The sequence below is a fragment of the Saccharomyces paradoxus genome, chromosome VII (genome assembly GCF_002079055.1).
Source record: "Saccharomyces paradoxus chromosome VII, complete sequence".
In the NCBI taxonomy this organism is placed as follows: Eukaryota; Fungi; Ascomycota; class Saccharomycetes; order Saccharomycetales; family Saccharomycetaceae; genus Saccharomyces; species Saccharomyces paradoxus.
The window spans coordinates 800,310-824,065 of NC_047493.1; the positions used below are offsets into that span (position 1 = coordinate 800,310).

Sequence of the window (23,756 nt, forward strand, 5' to 3'; positions counted from 1 at the left end):
TCTATATATGTATACGTCTTCGTATTTTCAGCCATTATCACTTGTACATAAAATATTCTATATAAATATATATATCCAACAAAGAGGTTATGATCACCTCTGACACATTCCTCCAACACTCGTTTGCAGGGCTTATTTTTCTTTCTTTCACATCTTTCTATTTTAGTACGAGAAATGTAGGACCCATGAAAAATCGGTACCAAAAATAATCAAAAGCAAATGCTGCAAATTTGTGGGTAAGTAAAGTGAAGCGAGAGCTGAGTTTACAATTCTGCACTTTATGGAAAATATACGAATTGAGCACAATTGGTAAATCGTAAATCATTGGCCATGGAATGTTTCGTACCGCTGCGTAGCGACCTTGATGGAAGTAATATAGAACAGTTGCGTCAATCACATTTGTGCCGTGAATTCATTATATTCGACGAGCAACTGAATCTTTGGTTGCGGTTTCATGATAATTTGCAAGAAAACAAGAGGTTTGAACTGCAAGATATGACAATATCAATAAATGAAGCGCAAGTTACCAGGACAAGCACTATCGATGACTTTTTTACTAAGATTGAGGACGATGAAAACCTCTGGAGATTGAAAGACGATTGCTGTTCGAAAGTCCTTTTCAAATCAAATGTGGTTATGAATAACGGTTATAACAACCAAATCAAATTTGTGTTTGAGTATAAGTCTGTGGATGCAAACCTTAATAACCAGGATTCATTACAAGTTCCGCGGACTTGTTATACATTAGACAGGTACTGTAGCGAGGAGATTTTGCCAAGCTTTGAGCCGGTTTATTCCTGGTCTTCCACACCCAACAATTCATTCAAAGAGACCGGTAATCACGTAGAGAAAAATGCTAGGACGACTCATCCAGCTACTTCTAAAAGTGAAACCCAAGAAACGGAAACTTCTAGAAATCTCAATACATTCACTTTAAAGCTGCAGTACCCAATATTCTCACTTCTGAATATGAGGTTGAGGAACATCTCTTTGAAATCTGAGCATTGCATATTATCATCGCTAGATTTTCAGACCTCTAAAGCATCCGAACAACTGACTAAGAAATTTATTTATCCTAAAGAACACAATTCTTTTCTTAAGTTAAATTTTCACGAAATATCGTATAAGCTAATTGACGGAACTTCTCAAATCAAACTTGATCCAATTTGTCCCCTGAAAGTGCCCATCACTGCGTTTTCATACGATAGCATTAGCGCCACTTTTAAACTAGTTCTGTTACCCAAATCAACCCAACCACATCGTGTAAGAATAACCTTAGCATACGAACTTGAGTTGCGTCATGATCTGAAATTACCTGTGAGAACGTCATGGGAAACAGAAGTGACATTGAAACGTTCGATGCCGATTTCTTCGACATCTTCTCAGTACTCGAGTACCAACAATAATATCAATCACAGTGTTTCTTTTAATGGTGCATCCAGCAACGTTAATTCTGGTGGTTTGAGCAACGCAAGATTAGGTGGGATTTCCTCCTCAAGATTTAGTCTTGGAGCTGCTTCCACTACATCATTGGTGAATAGCAAATTAAGCAATGTAAAATTTAAGTTTATCAATAACAATATAAAAGTTATTAAGGGTGAAAAGTTTACTATGAGGCTTCAAATCATTAATTCATCATCATCCCCTTTGGATCTTGTTGTGTATTATAACAATACAATAAACCCAATCCCTTCGGCGAATAGCTTACGCAATAGCAGTGGCATAAACAACTACGGCATGAATAGTGGGATTATCCCTAATCCACCCTTGACACTAGAAAACGAGTACCAACTGCATAAGAAATATAGAAAAATTGCGGAGGGAATTATACTGTTATCCAACGATTACAAAATTCCAGTTGTACCTCCGAGAGAAACATACTTCGTAGATTTACGATTTATTGGTATTATGTCCGGATATTATGGCACTCTTTCCGGACTCAAGGTATTGGATTTAAATACAAACGAACTTATAGAAGTTGGTAATGGTGCATCTGTGTTAATCCAGTGAGGCAAACACATACACATTTTCATAAACATAGACTACATATCAATCTGTAACATTTCTATAAAAGTTATTATCATCACATTACACGAGAGTAACAGTTTTTTTTTTACACCGAAAGGGGCACTAGAGGATTAAACAAGTAAACTGAAAAATATATGTGGTGGAAAAAGGGTTTTACAGCTCTATTCAGGCGTTGCGAGGCACCTAAGAGATTGATTGAAGGACCCGCTGTTTCATTAGATACGCATATATAAAATGTCTGAGAAGTTTCCCCCTTTAGAAGATCAAAACATTGATTTCACATCCAACGATAAAAAAGAAGACGACACCGATTTTTTGAAAAGAGAAGCAGAGATAGTTGGAGACGAGTTCAAGACTGAACAAGATGAAGATATATTGGAAAGGGACGCCTCCCCCGCCAAAGGTGATGATGAAATTAAGGATTTTGAAGAGCAATTTCCAGATATTAACTCCACAAATAGCGGAGTCTCGAACGATCAATATGGTAGTGTACCTAGTAGTAATGATAATGGCGAAGAAGATGATGAATTCTCAAAATTCGAGGGTGCACCCGTCAATCAAAGTACAGAATCTGTTAATGAGGATCGTTCTGAAGTTGTAGACCAATGGAAACAACGTCGTGCTGTAGAGATTCATGAAAAGGATTTGAAGGACGAGGAGTTAAAAAGGGAATTGCAGGATGAAGCTGTCAAACATATTGACAATTTCTACGATTCGTACAATAAAAAGAAGGAACAGCAATTGGAAGATGCTGCTAAGGAGGCCGAGGCCTTCTCAAAGAAAAGAGATGAATTTTTTGGCCAAGACAATACAACCTGGGATCGTGCACTTCAATTAATTAATCAAGACGATGCGGATATCATTGGAGGTAGAGACAGGTCAAAGTTCAAAGAAATCCTATTGAGATTGAAAGGTAATGCGAAGGCACCCGGTGCTTAAACTGATGATGGATAATAAGAACCAATAATGAACTAGGGAAGATGAAAAAAAAGACTTATTCTTCGTTGTCCCTGTCATGCATGAGCATCATCTTTGATAGGTTCCAGTAAATAATTAATTTATTACTATCATACTACAAATTCATTTATCAAGACAACTATAATATAGAATATTTTACAAATTTGTAAACTCTTCTCTCTTCTAAAAAACACATCACGTAATGTTGAACTGAAACAAAAAAAATAGTACATATTTCTGGAAGTTAGAATGCCAATACTTTTTTAGGTAAACATTAACTAAGGACTTCGCAAGAAGTTTCACGAAAAATGGGCTGATTTTCATTTTACTTGTTGGATCTATCAAGGTGAATGTAAGAAGCATCACAATACACCGTAATTTGTTGTTCATTAATCTGCGCCTTTTCGTGACAAATAAATATTCGATGCATTGCCTTAATATAGTCCATTTTAGGCTTGGAAAAAATCCCTTGATGAAACATGAATTTATTAATTTTTCGTTAAAATTTGCATAGTTATCCTCAATTGTAACTTCATGTATTTCATTTAGCCTATCCATTACATGTTTCAAATTTGACGAAGATATGGGCCAATCGTTATGGTTTTTAACACCAAGCAATTGAGAAAAGTCCCGGATTTCCTGGCTGTAGCCACTTTTATTTGATTTCGTTCCTGAAGTAAAAAAGAATTTTGATATTCTGCGATATATCGCCAAAACTGTGAAAATGGCATTGATTGTGAAGAAATCTTTTGAAAAGGACCTGTGGTCAAAAAGCACACAAAATGGTAACGAGCTTCTGTCCAGTTTAGCAAATAACACAACTACTGCTGAACACAAAAAAATTTGTTGGAATTTTATTAACGTACCCTGGGGAATTCTTTTTTTTTTCAACCACTGTGTTAATTTTGAATCCTTAAATTTAGAGTGTAAAGCCTCGACAAGAAAGTGGGCGATAACCCATGAGGGCACTTCACCCATGGTAAGCATTAACAATACTCCTACTATGGAGGACCAATGAATATAGTCGTTCTTCAAAAATGGAAGTTTCACCAAAGTTGGATATAGAATGTTCAACAATACTAATATAGCAGACTCTCTTAACCACGACATGATATCATTGATATGAAGATTTTCTCCCTGCAGTTTCTTCATTTTCCATTTATTGACATAAAATATTAGGTTCATTCCATAAACTTGGGTTATTCTTTTCAAGATTATGACGAGTTGTTCTCTTCTCTTCTTGTTCAAGAAGAGTAAAAGCTGTCTTAGTATCTTCTTGAATCCAGAAACTGCTGTCCCAGTACCATTCGAACGACTGTGTTTCATATAGTTAGCAAGTGTATACTTCCATTGGCTCTCTTCACGATGTGTATTTCGTAACGTTTTCTATAGAGTTTTAACTTTTCCCCATGAATATTCGCTGTTATGTGTTCGCACTTAAAAATAATAGCCCTTGCTAACTTCTATTAAAACTAAAAATATGGAAATGATAACTAAACTATATACAAAAAAAAGGTCGCTCAAAAAAAAAAGTTTAACTTTTGTCCAATTGTGCCCACTTTGGTAAGTCTGTTTCAAACTTGAATTTGCCATTAATCTCCTCATACTTCCAGGCATGCAACCATAATTCTAAGTCTGATAGCACGGGATCCTTTAAGTCAACAGTGTGACATTCCGGACAAAATGATTCCATGGTCTGACAGTTATTTTTGGTTTCTTCAATAAATTTTTGGAACCTTACTCTTAATTCCTCAGTATCTAAATCCTGTTGATCTTCCCATCTAGGAAACTGGATCATAAATTTGAGCCTTTCAGGATATTTTGTAATGTGCGAACAATAAACACTATCATTGACAATGGGATGACCGAGCCTAGCTAAATGGATTCGAATTTGATGTGTTCTTCCAGTTATTGGCTTACAAGCGATAATAGTTTCATTAGTACGAGAGAAGTACCTTATCGGGTGGAACTTGGTAATAGCATCCCTCGATGCCGATAGACCAACTGGAAACTGTCTCTTTGGATCAATAGAATATATGGGGGTCGTTTCCACGGTAACTTTGGAAGTGTCTTCAAAAGTTGTTTCCTCCGCATCTTCATTATTCAATATTAATTCGGAATGAGGAAATCTCCCCTTGACCCTTGCCAAGTAGACCTTACTCATATCTCTTGAACGAATACTCTTCTGAACTTCGCCTGCACTCTGACTGTTTTTGGCCAATATCAATAGGCCTGACGTGATCTTGTCTAACCGGTAACAAGGAAGAGCATCTACACCATGTGATTTCAGTAATTCAGTAATTGTGTTCTGGTAAAACTGACCAGTTGGGTGCACTGGTATACCACTGGGCTTATCGATGACCAGAATACTCTCATCTTCAAAAACAATATTGAATCCCGCTATTCTCCCAGGTAAATCGTCCGCTTCAGCTTCCTGGCTACACCATTGTTTTACCGGCGGTTCGTGCTTATGGATAGTCGTTTCTAAAACATCATGGTTCCTAATCGTGGTAGTCATGAGATGACCCGGTACCAGCGGTACACCATCTCGGATTAATCTATATGTGCCTTTCTTTATCTGGTCCAAATAATAAGCTCTTGAGCGAAGTTTGAATTCACTAACGAGAACATCTATTAATGACTTACCCAACCAGCGTCCTTTCACGAACGCTGATCTTCTGTTGTAATAGGGCCGTACTTTTCTCAGTCCATTCTGCGTATATGCCTCAATCATTTTGAGAGTTGACATAGTTATTAATAATTCTCTTGCCCAGAGTTAATATCGTTGATGGTCATCCTTTAGTCCGCCGATTGCCTCGAGCAATCATCAGTCAAGTCGTCAAAAGAAATATCTAATTGCCTTGTATTGAGAAAAAAAAGAAATTCAGGAACTTTTTTTCATTGTTATCTGACCTTATAGTATGAGAGCAAGTTATATACACACGTATATGCAAATCTAATGTACATAATTTCTACTATTCATACCGTAAGTACGATAAAGTCATTCTTTTTGCTGTAAACCACACCTATACCAGTCATTCCTCGCCCCTTATCATTGGATAATAACTCTGAACCGTGACACCTTTCCACGTGTATTTTATAATAAACCGCTAAATATAAGCATCATCTAGAGGAGTTATTATTGTTATCATTTGTTATTATCGTTATTTTTTTTTGTGTTTTTATGTTTATGAAAATAAAGTGGAATGACTTTATCATATGCAATTATTGGCTACTCTAAGGCAAGCTTATCCAGATTTATTTCATTTCCTTTTACCCTTGCCACCCTTGCCCAGTTGTTCCTCTTCTGCGGCTAGCAATGCATCGCGCTCCTTTTTAGCTCTTGCTTTCTCCTGTCTTTTTTGCTCTTCCTCTAATTTTCTGGAATTTTCTTTCTTCGAGCCTTGTTCCCATTTAGAAGCCTCCTCTGCTTCTAGCTGCTCCATTTGTGCTCTTTGTTTAGCATGTGCCTGATCTCTTTTTCTTGCTAAACCAGCTGCCTTCTTTGCGGCGGATTCTGAAAATCTTTTACCCATCTTACTCGCTTCTTGTTATTGTAATATTTTCTTATGTATGCTAGTTTTGTGCTCAATTGATAGATTCTTTTGCCTATTCAACTTAAATTTGAGTTTCTATCATTTAGCTAACTTTAAGCATTTTACAAGTTTTTCATTTTGAGGGGTCTTTGGTCTTTAACTGAAAAAAAAAAGGTTTAATGACTCTTAAAAAAAACAAAACAATTAGGGTAGAGAATTGAAAAAGGGTTAATATGAGAATTTAAAAGGGCATGACACTCAAAAATGAGGTGTGTGAGAAGGTGAAAGTTTAAAAAGTAGGGCACCTGTCAAACTTTTTGAGAAATTGAGATTCTAGCCCTAACGCATGTGCTACTTCAAGGAATGTCTTCTTATACATGACAGCTATTTTAAGTCCATGCCAAACTGGCCCAAAGTGGTTGATGCTGTATCAATTCGTGAAGAGTCTTCAACTTTCAGGAGCATCCAACAGCAACGATGAGGATCATTAAGAGCAGAAAGCGTGGCAAGAACAAGAAACCAACGGTAGTCTTAAAAATTCATGTCATTCAAGCTGAAAATATTGAAGCCTTGAAGACCTTCAATTGCAACCCAGTGTGCTTTGTTACTACTAATACGTTCTACAGTCAGAAGACGAACAAGCTCAAGAATTCTAATGCACACTGGAATCAAACTTTGAAGATTAAACTTCCGAGAAACCCAACATCCGAATGGTTAAGAATTATTGTATACGACGCCCTGCCAACTGGAGCCCCCCCCACTACCCCGAATAGATCACGAACGAGTACTGCAAATGCATCTACATTGACACTGTCAAATTCGGGTCAAAATTCTAACTCCCATTCTTCGAGAAATTTGAATGTTACGTCAAAAGGTAATCAAACTTCAACATCAATCAATTCAGTATCATCCTCAGCTACAGCGACTGCATCACATTCTGCTTCATCACTCTCAACAACAGGTCCTGGGCCGACGCACAAAAATAGGATAAATAGCTACCTATATCTGGGTGAAGCAAAAATTTCATTGCTGGAACTATTCAAGAGAAAGGACACCACAACGAGCTATAAATTTTCAATTGAAGCTCAACGGTACCATCTATATGATATGAAAAGAGGAAAAGACCAAATTTCCTCAAACTCCAACTGTATAGTGGGCGATATCTTGCTTGGATTTAAGCTAGAATGTAACGTTAAAAGAACGCCAACTTTCCAGGCTTTTAATACCTGGAGAAATGACTTGAATACTTATTTGGGTAGAATAGATAGAAATAAGGCCCGCATGAGATCTTCCAGTTCTTTGCCACCCCCACTAGAAGATATGTTGAGCAATAGTTCAAGTATCAGTGGAAATGAAATGCGACTCGAGAAAACATATAGCGATACTGATTTAGCTCAAGAAGAAGAGGTCGATGGCGAAGATGAAATAAACGATGAGGAATCTATCGAGGATATGAATAGCAGCGACAGCATGTCTATGGAAAGGACGTATGATATTGACAATGATACTGTATACGACTCTATGTCTGAGGTTGTTTCGCTAAATGATGAAGGACTAGATGTTCTAAATGATTTTGAAGATGCAGATCATCCCAGTGTGCCAGACATAAATGTACATGACATCGATGAAGATACACGTATCAGTTTATCTTCAATGATAACAGCTTTGGATGAATATGATATTGTAGAACCAGAGGATGTTGCCAGATTACCTGCAGTCTCGGAGAATGACGCAACATCGATTGATGATGAAGAATCTGAAGACCAACAGGAGAGTGATGAAGACTTTGATATCTATAATGAGGACGAAAATGAAGATTCTGATTCTCAATCAAATGAATACATCGGGAGCCGGCTTTTACATCTGCAAAGAGGTAAACATAATAGATCATATGCAAGTTACTTATACAGAAGAGCAAAAAGCAATTTTTTTATATCAAAAAAGGAACATGCAATGGGGGTTATATTTATGCATATAGAGGCTATCAAAAATTTACCTGCATTAAGGAACCGGTTATCCAAGACTAATTATGAAATGGATCCATTTATCGTTATTTCGTTTGGTAGAAGGGTATTCAAAACATCTTGGAGAAAACATACTTTAAATCCAGAATTCAACGAATATGCCACTTTCGAAGTTTTTCCCCATGAAACGAATTTCGCTTTCAATATTAAAGTTGTTGATAAGGACTCATTTTCATTTAATGACGATGTCGCAAAATGCGAACTGGCTTGGTTTGATATGCTGCAACAGCAACAACATGAAAACGAATGGATACCTTATGAGATACCATTGGATCTCACTGTTCAACCAGCATATGCTCCTAAGCAACCAACCTTATATTCGAGTTTCAAATATGTTTCATATTCGTTTTTAAAAAATAGCTTTTGGAAAGAAGCTGTTGATACATCAGTTAATTTGGAGAGACTTGACATTATTCAAGTAATGCTTTACCTCGAACGTCTTGGTTCATTCACGATGGCCGATTCTTTTGAACTATTCCAGCATTTCAATAAATCAGCTTGGGCCGGCCAGAGCATTACTCGATCACAATTAGTTGAAGGGTTACAGTCATGGAGAAAATCCACCAATTTTAAACGAATTTGGACATGTCCTAGGTGCATGCGTTCGTGCAAACCAACTAGAAATGCCAGGCGTTCCAAACTGGTTTTAGAGAATGACTTGATAACCCATTTTGCCATATGCACGTTTTCAAAAGAACACAAAACCTTAAAGCCATCATACGTCTCGTCTGCATTTGCCTCCAAAAGATGGTTCTCCAAGGTTTTAATAAAATTGACTTATGGCAAATATGCTTTGGGATCCAACAATGCAAACATCTTGGTTCAAGACCGAGATACAGGGATAATTATAGAGGAGAAAATAAGCGCACATGTAAAGTTGGGAATGAGAATTATATATAATGGTAAAAGCCCTGAATCTAAGAAATTTAGATCTCTCTTAAAGTCTTTGTCAGTTAGGCAAGGGAAAAAATTTGACAGCACCGCATCTGCCAAACAAATCGAACCTTTCATAAAGTTTCACTCGCTGGATCTTTCACAATGCCGAGATAAAGATTTTAAAACATTTAATGAGTTTTTTTACAGAAAACTAAAACCAGGAAGCCGACTGCCTGAAAGCACTAATAAAGAAATATTGTTTTCGCCAGCAGATTCAAGATGTACAGTATTCTCAACTATACAAGAATCGAAGGAAATATGGGTGAAAGGTAGAAAATTTTCTATTAAGAAGCTAGCCAGTAACTACAGTCCGGAGACATTTAATGACAATAACTGCAGTATCGGTATATTCAGGCTGGCGCCACAAGATTATCACCGGTTTCACTCACCTTGCAATGGCAAGATTGGGAAACCTATATATGTGGATGGAGAGTATTATACTGTAAATCCAATGGCTGTTCGTAGCGAGTTAGACGTTTTTGGTGAAAATATTAGAGTTATTATTCCCATTGATTCTCCTCAGTTTGGTAAACTATTATACATACCTATTGGTGCTATGATGGTTGGATCCATATTATTAACGTGCAAAGAAGATGATGTAGTTGAGAGTGGAGAGGAGCTAGGATATTTTAAGTTCGGAGGGTCTACTATAGTAATCATTATCCCGCACAATAACTTCATGTTTGATTCTGATCTTGTGAAAAACTCGTCAGATGGTATTGAAACGTTAGTCAAAGTCGGGATGAGTATAGGCCACACATCAAATGTGAATGAATTGAAGAGAGTTCGTATCAAAGTAGACGATCCAAAGAAAATTGAACGGATCAAGAGAACAATAAGTGTTAGCGATGAAAACGCCAAGGGTGCAGGAAATGTAACATGGGAATATCATACGTTACGGGAAATGATGAATAATGATTTTGCTGAGCTTTAAAGCCGCCGAAAAAGTTGAGTGTAGTTAGTAGTTACCTAAATGAAGAAGCAAAAAAATACCGTGATCGATCTACCTCAGACTTTATTTTGGAGATGTCGTGTGTATAGACGAGTTATCCTCAATAATGAAAGTGATGCCTTTATACAAAGAAATATCTTGTGAAGAAGTATGCATTTTATCAATGACAAAAGAAGCTACATTCCTGGCTCTCAGTTGCAAAAAAAAAATTACGTTATAATACTTAAGTTAATATTTACAGTGCATTAAGTACATTTTTTATCACCCTACGTTCGTCTATTCCTCCAATAACCTAAACGGTATTTTCTTCAATGGTACTTCTCGGCCTTTCTTATTAGATAGCTTTCCATACGTTTTGTCGGATCCCAACTTAGCGTAGTTTATGGTCCTTTTCTCCTTCAAAACATCGAGACGATCTAGGAAACTTTGTGAGAGAGATGGGATAATAGATTGGCATAGAATGGAGAGAATTCTGGACGTTTCCATGGCCAAAAATATTATAGCATCTTGTTGATCCATATCCCTCTCCCAAGGCTTACTATTTTGAACCAAAGTATTCGCATCATTGATTATACCCCAAACATGCTTTAGCAGTTGAGGGTACTGGAATATGGCTATCTTTTCATCGAAAATTTCTTGTGATCTGTTCAGCAATTCAACCAGATTCTCAATTTGTTGAGAAACTATTGGTTCATTTTGGAAGATCTCCTGAAATTGCAAGTTTACCTTGTTAGAAAATTTCATAACAGCTCTTTCAATATTGAACTTTGAGCCACAACATCTATTAATCAGATTGCCCCATTTGGAGACCAAAAGTTCTCTTGTCTCGTATAATTTGGCTTCTTGAAAGTCGCCATCCTCTTCCAGTTTAGAATTTTCTAACAAGAACCAACGCACAATATCGGCGCCATAATAACGTGCCATAACAATCGGATCTACAACGTTACCCAAACTCTTTGACATCTTCATCCCATTGCAGAGCCAGTGTCCATGGACAACAATTTGCTTTGGTAAAGGCAATCCAGCTGCCAGTAAAAAAGAAGGCCAATATACGGTATGAAATTTGGCGATATCCTTTCCTATCACGTGAGTTGTATTCTGCAGCACTTCTTTAGGGTATGGTATCACCAATTGGGTTTTGTGATTTGATTTACTGCTATAATGTTTCGAAACTACTTCAGTAGCATCACTCAATATGGAAGATATTCCACCGATGGAGGAAAGATAGTTACATAGGGCATCAAACCACACATAAACTTTTTGCGACGAATCATTAGGAGTCGGTATACCCCATTTAAGTCTCGCAGAGGGTCTCGAGATCGACAAATCTGTTAATGTTCCGCCTGTTTCTAATTCTTTTAGAATTTGATCTCTTTTAGAAGCAGGAAAAATGAAATCTGGATTCTTTCTTATGTGGTCAACTATTTTCTTGTGAAATAAGGATAACTTAAAAAAATAATTTGTCTCTGACTGATAAACTACTTCGTTATTCGATTCAGTGTTCAAGTACTTATTATCATTTTTAGGGTCTTTGATAACCTTGGATTCAGGATAGAATGTTTCGTCAGAAATCGAATACCAACCCTTATGTTCACCCATGTAAATAAAGCCATTTTTCAAACAAAGTTCCCACAGTTTTCTCACGTTTTCAATGTGATCAGGATCCGTAGTTCTTATAAATCTTGTATAGTTAATGTCATATATTTTATCCAATTGAACAAACTCCAGGTATAGCTTATCAACGAACTTTTTAGGTTGATCGAACCCGTTGGTTTCACTAGCACATTGGATCTTCAGTCCATGTTCATCAGTACCTGTAGTAAAGAAGGATACATTTCCTTTCAATAGTTGCCATCGATGGTGAACGTCGCTTAATAAACTGGAGTAAAGGTGACCAAGATGTGGTTTAGCATTGGGATAGAAAATTGGCGTCGTTACGTGGGAGACCCTAGGGTATAAGTGATGTGCAATTAATCTGCATTGCATGTTTTCTTTCGATTAAAACCTATTCCTCTCCTTGCTTTTCTCTGGAGAATGATGCCATTAGAACATTACGATTATTTTTTTCACAGTTGTGCGGAATTTTTAGTTATAATCGTTACGAGCTATGCCTGTAGTGATTAAAAGAAAGAGTAGACAATTGCACTTCGTAATACAATGTTGACTAGTACAGGCTGGTCTTGTTTGAAATATACAAGGGAGTGTAATTATGTAGTGATGTTTATACTTTTTATTTAAACATAGTTCAGAGAAAATTTATATAAAATACTGCCTCTGACCTAATTCCCTTTAGACAAAAATTACCATGAGGGCAAAAACACTGTAAAAAATTAAGAGTGGGTAGGCAATTAACAATCTTGCGTTTTGCAATTGCAGCAGGGAATTTAAAAATCCAGATGACGTCCAAGTGCTCCAAATCACAAATAGTACTGATACAACATAACCTGTAGTGTTGTTCAAACCATGGAAAATGCCTAGTAAAGAAAGAAAACATAAAGGCAAAAAGCAGTACCCTAAGATGGATGCTGTATTAAAGAATTGTAGGTTCGTTTGCATGGAAGTATCGTTATTGCTCATTAATTTCGATAAATTATGCAAAGAAATGGTACCAAACAAAGCGACACCATATATATATCCAAAATGAACTTTTCCAGCCATCAATAGAAAAAGACCAAATAACAAAAAGAATATCAAAGGCCCAGCCAAATCCGAATCATTTAAAATTTCTTGTGGCACACCACTACCAAAACGTATTGGTATAAGAACCATTTTAGTTTTCGTTATGATATGATCGAAATTAATTCCAATTTCTTCTAATAATGGAGGTTCATGTGCATATCCCTTTGTAGAAAGAGCATGTAAAATACCTACAGGCAAAGGATCGGGGGCAACACCCAAATTGTTATCGTTTCCAGTATTAGTTGAACCTACAGTATTTTGAAAACTCATAGACCCTTGAGGAACAGCAAACTGTGCGGAAGGTTGATAAAAGCCGCCGCTATTATTAGCATTGTTACTAGTGTTGTAAAAAGACATCTTGAGAGGGACCAATATCTGTCTTGCGGTACTTCCCGTCCAATTCTGTAGCCGTTATAAGATGACTTAGTTCGTGTTACGTGGTTACCTCACTGAAATAGTGAAATGGTCCATGATTACCCGCAGCGAAAATTTTCTTGATAATAGCGATGAGATTTAAACCAGTTATAAAGTCAGTATGGTATTGGAGCTATTGATACTAGATATTAGCAAGGAACATCAAGATACACGTAATCGAAACTGACATAAAAAGCACTACAAAATGGGTATTATCGACAAGATCAAAGCCATTGAAGAAGAAATGGCCAGGACCCAAAAGAATAAGGCCACAGAACATCATCTGGGTCTTTTGAAGGGTAAATTGGCTAGATATAGGCAACAACTGCTAGCTGATGAAGCTGGTAGTGGCGGTGGAGGGGGATCTGGTTTTGAAGTGGCAAAATCAGGTGACGCCAGAGTTGTTCTAATAGGTTACCCCTCCGTTGGTAAATCCTCCTTATTAGGTAAAATTACTACCACTAAATCTGAGATTGCTCATTATGCTTTCACGACATTAACATCCGTCCCTGGTGTATTGAAATACCAAGGCGCTGAAATTCAAATTGTGGATCTTCCAGGTATTATTTATGGTGCTTCGCAAGGTAAAGGTCGTGGTAGGCAAGTTGTTGCCACGGCAAGAACTGCCGACCTAGTATTAATGGTTTTAGATGCTACGAAAAGTGAACATCAACGAGCATCTTTGGAGAAGGAGTTGGAAAATGTAGGGATCAGGTTAAATAAGGAGAAACCAAATATTTACTATAAGAAAAAGGAAACTGGTGGCGTCAAAGTTACATTCACCTCCCCTCCAAAGACCAATCTAACCGAACAAGCAATCAAAATGATTTTGAGAGATTATCGTATCCATAATGCAGAAGTTCTAGTAAGAGATGATGAATGTACAATTGATGACTTTATTGATGTTATTAACGAACAACATAGAAATTATGTCAAATGTCTTTATGTGTATAATAAGATAGATGCGGTATCATTAGAAGAGGTGGATAAACTTGCCAGAGAACCGAACACTGTCGTTATGTCCTGTGAAATGGATTTGGGAATACAAGACGTCGTTGAAGAAATTTGGTACCAACTGAACCTGAGTCGTGTATATACAAAGAAGAGAGGTGTTAGACCGGTATTTGATGATCCTCTTGTGGTGAGGAATAATTCTACTATTGGCGACCTATGTCATGGTATCCACAGAGATTTCAAAGATAAGTTCAAATATGCATTGGTCTGGGGTTCTTCTGCTAAACATTCTCCTCAGAAGTGCGGGTTAAACCACAGGATCGATGATGAAGATGTAGTTTCTTTATTTGCGAAATGATATAACTGAATAGACTATAAAGAAATGAAAACAAGATTAGCATTGAGGACTGTAGTACAACGCCCGAGGACTCGCATGACTAGATGGAGACATGCCACCTTGTAGTGGAAAGAAATGCTAAGAATAGGTGTTCAGCGCGAATGCCAAAAGTGTTGCTTTTACTGTATATTTTTATATTCTTATATAATGTATATTGAAGGGCGTGATTAGCACTTTCGCAGAACTCTCAGATCTGAGGTTGTCATTCTGATATAAGGTTAGAATCTTGCTTAATGTACTTATTTTGTGGCATGCCTGACACAAACCCATTGCCTCAAGAAAAGGTTGCGTTTCACTCAGTTATTTTTCTCCTTGTTTCGAACTTTGTCGCTCATTGTTTATATTACAATATTACTGTTGGAATGGAATTCTAATATCATCTATTTAGTAGCACTCATGTTACTACTATATTATCACATGCGGCGTAAGAGGATGGCATAAAGATTGAGAAACAGTCATCCAATCTAATGGAAGCTGAAATTCAAGGATTGATAATGTAATAGGATAATGAATGACAACATATAAAAGGAAAGAAGATAAAGTTATAACACTATGTAGAACTATCGATTCCCTTTTGTGGATTCCTATATCCTCGAGGAGAACTTCTAGTATATTCTATATACCTAATATTATAGCCTTTAGTAACAATGGAATCCCAACAATTATCAAATTATTCACCCAATTATCAGTTAGGACGTATTATTAACTTTTTTTCACAGAATGTAACTTATCTTATATATTATATAAGATCTGAATCTCGGATCTAAACTAATCGTTCAGATATTTATTCGTTTGGTCGGTTTGGTTCATCTTAGGAGAGTAGGTTGCCAGGTATACTCAATCTTGTCCGTTTCGGAACTATTGTTTCGTACGTGTTTCATACATGTTGGTAAATCTAGTAATGCTGACGTATCTCACTTTGAGATACAACAACAACATAATTACAAGCGCAAGTGGTTTAGTGGTAAAATCCAACGTTGCCATCGTTGGGCCCCCGGTTCGATTCCGGGCTTGCGCAATTTTTTCTATCTTTCTATCGACAGATAGAAAAGCTATAAATAAATATGAAGTTGTATTTTTAAACCTATTTACAGTGGATAAATAAATAATATCATGAATGACATAGACATGTGTTGTACTGGTCCCATTTAAGTTCCTTTTCCAATACTGAGCGGTACGGCTACCAGAAGCGCCACCAACTTTTACCTTGCTTATCCTGGACTATTTCCTTTGTTTTCTTCTCGGTTTCAGATCTCAGCTGAGACAATTCATTTCTAATTCTAGCTAACTCTTCCTTTTGAACCTCCTCTGCCCTTACTTTAGCAAAATGGTCCCTGCTTTGAACGTTATCGCCATTCCTTTCCCATGGTGATTGAAGGGGACCCGTCTTCCAAATAGGATCGTCACTTTGAGAAGTTTCTTTAACAATCTTCATTAAAGCCTGCTGCTCTGACTGACGTAGCTTTCTCTCTCTCTCATATTGTAAACGTAATTCTGGGGAAAGCTGGCTGATTAATTGTTGATCAGTTGGCGTTGTATACTTAAAAAGTAGAAAACCACTTCCAATGATGGCGCCACCAATTGCATAAACTTTCAACCAACGTACCCACAATGGTCTTTCCATACTCAAATGATACTTACACTGTCTTTATTTTGTTATTGCTGTTTCTTGAGGATTTATCGCTACTATATGTACGTAAAATTTTATCTTAATGAAATACCCCGGGGATGAGCAAAAAAAGGGATGTTTATGAATAAAAAGTGAGATAACCAGCAATGACATAGACTTCGTTAAGAAAAACTCATAGAGACTCTCAGGACGTGGTCCTGAAAGGAGTTGCGAGAACTCACATAATATTAATGTGATTCAGTTTGTAGAAGCGGGCAAGTTTGACATTATATCATCTTTAAGCATTAAGCGATATATCACTTAAGGAAATGTATCGTTAATTGATAACCGGATATGAATTTCGATGCATATTTTGAAAGTATATTATGTCAACTTTTTCCCTTTTCTGACTGAGAGATTCTAAAGAGAAGAAAGCATGGAAGGCTCCGGTTAATAATCAATGATATGAGTATTTCTTTAAAAATATGTAAAATAAATAAGTAATAAATAAAAAATAAATGTGTTTATCGTAATGTACTATACAAGCCTTCCATGCCAGCTTCAGTGATAAAAAAAATGGTGCAGCTTAATGTTTGACGGTTTTTTATCCTCTCTCTCCCCTGGTTGCAGTTAACCAATCAATTCACCAAACAAAAATGGAGTGAATACTCTAATAGCTGTGATCAAGATCATAATACCTTCCAATAAAGCCATTGGCAATCCCAAGAAACCACGTTCTTCCATGTTCAAGTAAATGGTGTAAAAAGCGACGGCGAAGAAGACTCTGGTCAATTGCAAAGGCTTTGGCAAGACACCAGACAAAAATTCAACAGGTTTGTTGACACAGTCGCCACCTCTTTGGAAATATTTGAAACAACCCTTTTGTAGTGCCTTTAAGTTATCGCTATCAGCAGCGAATAGAGAGTACAAAGCCACTGATAAGACGTTAATAACAGAATCGTAACTCTTTCTTTCGAAATGGTAGTCTAGTAATTCATCCAAAACCTTCTCACGGTCACTGAAATCTAGGTCACCAATTTTCTTAATCAGCAAGACAACATCGTGCAAACCAACGGTCATACCACCACCGGTCAATGGGTGTCTCATATTTAGGGCATCTCCGATAACGCACATACCCGTGACGTCGTTTTGTCTGGCTGGCAAGTAGGAGTTTGGCATAGCTCTAAATTTACCTTGGCTGACGGCTTCGTCAAATGAAGGACGTAGACTCTTTGGAATGAAGGGTTGGACATCCTTGATCATCCAACTCTTGATATCAGCGGGAACCTTTGGAGAGTTGTAAGCACAGAGGATTCTTGTTTCTTCTGGGCTGATTTGATAAACCAAGATTGGCATATGTCCACTACCAAGGATAACGTGACCGTGCATAGGAGCAGGGTTCTTAGCATTGAACAAAGACATTCCAACAAACGAAGAACCGACAGTTGGGACATGGTCTGGATGCAATTCCTTTCTGAAACGAGAAAAGATACCGTCGCAAACAAATGTCAAGTGAGCCTTGAATTCCACCTTACCGCGGCCATCGATGTCAACTTTAGCACCCACAACCTCGTTCTTTTCGTCTTTCAAAATTTCAATACAGTTACCTTGTACTCTGGTGACATTGGGCTCTTGAGCAGTAATGTTTCTCAAGTTGTTCAAGAATCTACCGTGAACAAAAGCAACACCCCTTTCCCTTTCATCATCTTCGTAATCCTTGATGTGAATGGTGCTGTCCTCCAAGACCTTGTCATTACCATCCTTGACCAAGTCCTTCAATTTTTCAACTTTAGGGATATCAGCCTTGTAAGGGTATGGAATATCAACTTGTTCGCCGTTAAAAAAAACAGAGTAACCGGTAACAGGGTACGCTTCGATGTTGTTGATAGATTGAACCATACCCAGGCTTCTCAATGCTCTAACACCACCTGGTTGCATCAATTCACCAACAATTCTATCAGGCATAGCCCAGTCACGTTCTACGATAAGGACTTTCTTACCCTTTCTTGCTAGACCAGTAGCAACACATGGACCGATAACACCAGCACCGATGACAATCGCATCGTAGGTAATTGTGTTGTCGGCATTAATCAATTCAGGTGCAACGTTAACAGCAGACATGACCTTTTTCTCGTTATATTTTCTGTTTTTTTTTTCAATTGTTCAGAATAACCTGTATTGTTCAATACTTGACAATTGTTCTTATATATATATATATATATAATTTTCAATGGAAAAAAAAAGAAAAGTAAAAACTAGAGAGAATGAAGAAAAGGAAAAGCAAACAACAATAGGAAAAAAAAGCATAGAAACATATAATAGATTAAATACAAAAGATTTATTATACATGGGAGCTAAGACTATTGTCTGGGACTTATACCCGACCGAGAGCAGCCATCGCATGCATCGACTACGAGCGTATTGTGTTATATCAGCTCTGTCCGATACACTGTTTGCCTTTTGTACGAGCTCGGCCGAACTATACGAGGCCCGCTACGGCAGTATCGCATCAAAGCGACGCAAATTCGCCGATGGTTTGGTAAAAAAGCTTGCAGAACGATTCCCATTCGCCACGATCCCGTAGAGTGCCCTGAACCACGCTCATGTCTATGTTCATACCATTCACGTTTGTGGAGCAGACGTTTAGGCCGAATGCAAATCTTAAGGCGCCTGCAGACTGCGAGAAGATTAAATCCCGAATGTAGTACGGCTTGGTCGTATCTTGCAAGACAAGCCCTGTATTACTGATGATTGCACCGCCTCTTTGTTGGTGTAAGTAAGAAGTAGCAAGCAGATTGTCTATATTCTTGTTTTGAACGATGAAATCGAGTTGTAGAATTCCTAGGCCAATCAAGTGATCACCGTTGTCGTACGATTTTAAAAAACAGTCGTTGTAGTATTCGACAAGACTCCAAAACTTGTCGTTATCACCTTCGGGAATGTTGAATGAGGAGATTAGATAGGCATAATGTGAGCCTCCAACGTTAGAGCCGTATTTATAGGCATCTCTTAACTCTTCATCGTTTGGTAAAAACCTCCTTGCACTGCTTGGGATAGCTACATCGAACCCATACTCGAGGAGTGATTTTGTGAACAACCGATCTAGTCTATAGAGGGCTACAAAAAAACAGGCTTGAATAAATGGTGTTAGGGTGCATCCACTGTGAACTTTTTTTTTGATCTCAGCTCTTATTTGTTCTACTTCCTTAGTAGGGAAATGCAACAGGTAATTGTAACTAGCGTTAGCGTTAGTGGACGGACTATATCTGGCTGTGACTGTAGATTCGCTGGAGGTTTTAAAATTACAGTGCTCATACATGAAGGTTGTCAAGAAGAATTTGGGTAACGAAGTCAATGCAGGCTTGTAGTCAATTCGATCTGTAATTGGTTTTGGAAATTTAGAAATTTCCGTGTAGTCTTCATCATAGTCAATGACGACGTTATTTTCGATGAGCTGTTCATCATAATCAAAACCCCTTTCTTCGATTTTGCAGAAGAGTAGAGCTAAATCTTTGAAAAAAAATGTTCCACTAACACCGTCGGAGCCACAATGGTTAGTGACATAAACGAAGTTTGTCCATGTTTCGTATCCATTAGTATCCCCACCTGGTAAACAGATCAACCTCCAATTAGGCCTTTTCGGATTACCCAGAGGTATGACTACAGGGGTAATCAATTCGATTAATTTACCTGTGACTTTGAAATCATCCTTTTTGAACTGTTCTGAGATTTTCTCCATGACTTCTCTGTATTCTGGTTGATTATTCATAATCAAATCATCGACTTCAAGACGAGAAATCACCTTTATGAAATCATGCTGAGGAAAAGGTTTACCAAGGTACTCTTCGCTAGAGTAATACGCTTCATGATGAGGGTACCTTTTAGGAATTATTGTATGCGCAAGAATTGGATATTTTTGGAGAAGTAATCTCAAGGCAAGCTTTAATCGTCCCTTGGTGACACCTTTATTCAATTCCGCGTAAACAGTAAAATTTGAGTACATATTTTGCCTATTTAAAACAGCAAAATAGTTTTCCAAGTGGCCCATACGTCTTGCATGCCCACGGTCTATCAACTCTTGAGTGATGTGTGGTTCGTATCCTTCTATATCTTCCATAATTTACCCGCAGTTTTTTATTCTCAAGCTTATTGTTCGTTTGAAGATCTCAAAACTGCTTAGCCAGCAGAAACGAAATTGCTGCCACTGCAGAATTGCCCTACACATTCGTTGTTGTCTTTTAAGTAGCAAGTTGCTCTATCTTCACAGGTCTCAAAGAAACGTAGATCATGACGACAACGTGTACGATCGTTTAGGGTGTATGAAAAAAAAATTCAATACTACAATAGGAAACTCGCTAAGTTCGTTTACTTATTATCCCGCAATATTTATCGGCAACTTACTGAGTTCGATGTAGCCTGAAATCGTGGCGGTTAGAACCTTGATGACTTATGTTTTGCTATAACCTGTTCTACCTGAAAAATTAATGGATGAGGCCGCCTATTCTAATTGAAATTTTTCAGTATCCTCTTCCCTGAAAAAAAAAAAGTTTCAATATTCTTTTCCATAAAGATAAAAATTTCCATCATTTATGGATAAGCAGTACTGATTATATACCATATTTATAAAGTGCATGAATTTATTACTATATATTGCTTTTTCCAGTGTGCTTCGTTCACTATTTGTGGCCACTAGTACTGTTATTATGGTGACCATGGTGGCTAGTCTGATGGTAATTTCTGTTGTGACCATGACTGTGCATTGCCGACCCATTTGCTGGCATGCCAGATGGACCTGATGCCATCATTCCTTGGAAGGGCATCCCCCCTGGATATCCGAAGGCACCCATAGGAGCGCCGGGGCCAGCTGCCATAAAACCTGTAGGCACATGGGGCGAAATGTTTCCTCCTCCTTCTTCAGCCCCATTGCTACCCATAACTGGCATCATTTGAGGCATTGATGGATGATAAAACATTGGTTGGGGCTGGAATGGCATGTACATACCCATTGACCCCGCAGCAAAGCCATTCATCATAGGGTTTGGTGATGCCGATGGACCTCCCATAGGGAATCCCATCATCCCTCCCATATTCATGCCCATATTTGGGTTCATACCAGGTGCGCCATTGCCCATAGAGTTCAATTGGCGTTGTTGGAACTTGGTTTGAGCTTCTTGAATGGCTGTATCCTCGTCTGGGAAAAATGTCTTGTACGATTCTTCAATTGTATTTAGCCAAGTTGGCGCAGTAAAATAAGGTTTTTCAATAAAGAATGGTTCCATATTCTCGGGCGCATCAACGCCTTTCTTCTTCTCATCGTGTGCCTCTTTGGATTTAATGAACATATTAAAGCTTTTTCCGAACAACACTCTCTTGGCGTCATTAGTATGAGGGTTCTTGGCACCGAAAAAGGAGCCATGATTACGTCTTCTCGATGAAGTGCTAGACCTTGTGGCGTGACCGGTAGATGACTGGCCTTGAGACATGTTACTACCACTTCTTCTAGATTCGGATTTTCCTGCCGAAACCTGTGTAGTAGGAGAAACAGTCTTGGCGGAAGGGGTTTTGCTGATCGGTTTTGGAGGCAACGAAGAATTAGATTTCAAAGCGGAGTTTGACCTTTTTAGAACTTCTGGCATATCCTTTGGCATATCATATGGAACTTTGAATTTTTCGGAAAATTTTTTCAGCTCCTCGATTTGGGCCTCTTTGCTACTCAAACTTTTCTTATTCTTGGAAGTCTTTTGTGAGACTTTTTCCTCTGTTACTTCCGCTGCTGCAGAAGTGGAGATATCAGTGGTAACAGCGTTTTCATTATTGTTAGAATTACTGGAAGATATAATTGCTGGATCCATGTGATGAGGTTGCTGTCTTAAGGTGGGTGGGACGTACCTATTGCCCTTGTTCGCATTAGGCTTGGAGTTGCTTTTCAAAGCGGCCAACAGCTCATCGCCTCTTCTGTCAACACCAGAGTATAAATCTTCTTCATCTAGGCCAGAATCATCAATTATAATACCTCTGTCTTCCGCAATATGAATATTACCGGAGGTTCCTTGCGACTCAATTTCCTTGGCAATTCTTTCGGCTTCTTGCAATCTCTTACTGTAATTTGGGTCATCCTTGTTAATCTTTGTTGTATACAAATGCTCATCAAAGGTTGACTTTACGCCAAACTTTTTCTCGTTCACAGCAAATTGATCCCAACTTGTAGAATCGTCTTCTAAAGCTTTACCCTTGTTGATGTCGAAATGTTCCGTACCTTCTTCGGGTGTCCATTTTTCTAACTTACGCTCTTTGATTTCTCTGCCAGAACCAGAGATATCAACATCGGTCCTGAATTTCGTACCTTCATTCGATTCCTCATTGACCCTCTCCTTTTCAATATTTGCTCTGGCGGATGCTGCCTCTTGAACTTTGGAATTTTCCCATTTCTCATCAAGAGACAAATCGATATTCTTCAGTTCCAACTCAGCGACATCTTCGCCGTGAACCAGCAAGGTTTCCCCCAAGGTTTTAGCCAAGCCATCCGCAGAATCACTAACTCCTGAATCAGCAACTTTGGGAAATCTTAAGACAACATCGATACCATTAGTAGATTCCAAATTACAGGACACCAATAAACCGGTATATCTCACACCAGAAGTAACAGTTACCGTGACGTCGGAGCCTAAACTATTGGCTAACAAATAATCTTGACGGTCATCAAAGTTTCTCGTAATTTCAGGGTTTTCATAGAACATTGAACTGTTGTTCTGATTAGGGACACCTCCATTCGTATAATTGTTGTCAGAATTACCACCCTTTCTTGAGTTTGTAGAGCTATCTCTTTTCCTAAAGTTTCCCTTCATACTGTTTCAATTTAATGAACTGCTTTGACTGCTTCCGAGACTGAGGATGTTAATTTTTATATCAAATCAATTTTCAAAGATTTAATCTATTGCTTCCCCTTCAAGATCAATTTGGAAATAATTGAAACGTCTTCTGGAAAGAACAGAAAGAAAGATAGAAGAAAACGTGAATAAATGACCTATATCTTCCTTAAAGATCTATGCAATGAGATGCCGATTTTAGGGTTGCTTTACAAAAGTGCAAATCCCGAGCAAAGAAAGTACCTCCCAATTGAGCTTTATTTCCTTCTTTGTTTTTTTTTCTAGTTTTTCATAATTTGCTGTGGCTCTCCAAGGTCTTCTGAGGCCTGTTGGTGGAGAAGTTACGTAACCCGGATGCTTATATTATATGATTATATATCAGATAGTTAGTTATATGCATAATA

At 37.9% G+C, this 23,756-nt stretch overlaps 13 protein-coding genes and 1 non-coding gene across 14 annotated transcripts; 5 read left to right on the plus strand and 9 right to left on the minus strand.

The window, feature by feature from the left end:
• Positions 1-330: 330 nt before the first annotated feature.
• Positions 331-2,010, plus strand: TRS65 (Trs65p; the record flags this gene model as incomplete). Its single annotated transcript, XM_033910611.1, has 1 exon — positions 331-2,010. The coding sequence occupies one exon, from the start codon at positions 331-333 to the stop codon at positions 2,008-2,010; it is 1,680 nt and encodes a 559-aa protein (XP_033766502.1).
• A 252-nt stretch (positions 2,011-2,262) lies between these two features.
• CLC1 (clathrin light chain CLC1) lies at positions 2,263-2,967 on the plus strand (the record flags this gene model as incomplete). The annotated part of the gene is made up of 1 exon (XM_033910612.1): positions 2,263-2,967. One exon carries the CDS (start codon positions 2,263-2,265, stop codon positions 2,965-2,967), a length of 705 nt encoding a protein of 234 aa, XP_033766503.1.
• Positions 2,968-3,180: 213 nt separating this feature from the next.
• On the minus strand, positions 3,181-4,311 carry PEX35 (Pex35p; the record flags this gene model as incomplete). The annotated part of the gene is made up of 1 exon (XM_033910613.1): positions 3,181-4,311. One exon carries the CDS (start codon positions 4,309-4,311, stop codon positions 3,181-3,183), a length of 1,131 nt encoding a protein of 376 aa, XP_033766504.1.
• Positions 4,312-4,519: 208 nt separating this feature from the next.
• Positions 4,520-5,734, minus strand: PUS6 (pseudouridine synthase PUS6; the record flags this gene model as incomplete). The annotated part of the gene is made up of 1 exon (XM_033910614.1): positions 4,520-5,734. One exon carries the CDS (start codon positions 5,732-5,734, stop codon positions 4,520-4,522), a length of 1,215 nt encoding a protein of 404 aa, XP_033766505.1.
• Positions 5,735-6,248: 514 nt separating this feature from the next.
• Positions 6,249-6,521, minus strand: LSO2 (Lso2p; the record flags this gene model as incomplete). The annotated part of the gene is made up of 1 exon (XM_033910615.1): positions 6,249-6,521. The coding sequence occupies one exon, from the start codon at positions 6,519-6,521 to the stop codon at positions 6,249-6,251; it is 273 nt and encodes a 90-aa protein (XP_033766506.1).
• Positions 6,522-6,998: 477 nt separating this feature from the next.
• On the plus strand, positions 6,999-10,415 carry PSD2 (phosphatidylserine decarboxylase 2; the record flags this gene model as incomplete). Its single annotated transcript, XM_033910616.1, has 1 exon — positions 6,999-10,415. One exon carries the CDS (start codon positions 6,999-7,001, stop codon positions 10,413-10,415), a length of 3,417 nt encoding a protein of 1,138 aa, XP_033766507.1.
• Positions 10,416-10,709: 294 nt separating this feature from the next.
• MSM1 (methionine--tRNA ligase MSM1) lies at positions 10,710-12,419 on the minus strand (the record flags this gene model as incomplete). The annotated part of the gene is made up of 1 exon (XM_033910617.1): positions 10,710-12,419. The coding sequence occupies one exon, from the start codon at positions 12,417-12,419 to the stop codon at positions 10,710-10,712; it is 1,710 nt and encodes a 569-aa protein (XP_033766508.1).
• A 303-nt stretch (positions 12,420-12,722) lies between these two features.
• Positions 12,723-13,469, minus strand: YIP1 (transporter YIP1; the record flags this gene model as incomplete). The annotated part of the gene is made up of 1 exon (XM_033910618.1): positions 12,723-13,469. The coding sequence occupies one exon, from the start codon at positions 13,467-13,469 to the stop codon at positions 12,723-12,725; it is 747 nt and encodes a 248-aa protein (XP_033766509.1).
• A 262-nt stretch (positions 13,470-13,731) lies between these two features.
• Positions 13,732-14,838, plus strand: RBG2 (Rbg2p; the record flags this gene model as incomplete). Its single annotated transcript, XM_033910619.1, has 1 exon — positions 13,732-14,838. One exon carries the CDS (start codon positions 13,732-13,734, stop codon positions 14,836-14,838), a length of 1,107 nt encoding a protein of 368 aa, XP_033766510.1.
• A 986-nt stretch (positions 14,839-15,824) lies between these two features.
• On the plus strand, positions 15,825-15,895 carry SPAR_Gtrna31G. Its single transcript has one exon. It is a non-coding gene; the product is annotated as a tRNA-Gly (tRNA).
• A 162-nt stretch (positions 15,896-16,057) lies between these two features.
• On the minus strand, positions 16,058-16,501 carry CBP4 (Cbp4p; the record flags this gene model as incomplete). The annotated part of the gene is made up of 1 exon (XM_033910620.1): positions 16,058-16,501. The coding sequence occupies one exon, from the start codon at positions 16,499-16,501 to the stop codon at positions 16,058-16,060; it is 444 nt and encodes a 147-aa protein (XP_033766511.1).
• A 615-nt stretch (positions 16,502-17,116) lies between these two features.
• Positions 17,117-18,607, minus strand: ERG1 (squalene monooxygenase; the record flags this gene model as incomplete). The annotated part of the gene is made up of 1 exon (XM_033910621.1): positions 17,117-18,607. The coding sequence occupies one exon, from the start codon at positions 18,605-18,607 to the stop codon at positions 17,117-17,119; it is 1,491 nt and encodes a 496-aa protein (XP_033766512.1).
• A 388-nt stretch (positions 18,608-18,995) lies between these two features.
• ATF2 (alcohol O-acetyltransferase) lies at positions 18,996-20,603 on the minus strand (the record flags this gene model as incomplete). The annotated part of the gene is made up of 1 exon (XM_033910622.1): positions 18,996-20,603. The coding sequence occupies one exon, from the start codon at positions 20,601-20,603 to the stop codon at positions 18,996-18,998; it is 1,608 nt and encodes a 535-aa protein (XP_033766513.1).
• A 559-nt stretch (positions 20,604-21,162) lies between these two features.
• Positions 21,163-23,331, minus strand: PBP1 (Pbp1p; the record flags this gene model as incomplete). The annotated part of the gene is made up of 1 exon (XM_033910623.1): positions 21,163-23,331. One exon carries the CDS (start codon positions 23,329-23,331, stop codon positions 21,163-21,165), a length of 2,169 nt encoding a protein of 722 aa, XP_033766514.1.
• Between the last annotated feature and the right edge of the window lie 425 nt (positions 23,332-23,756).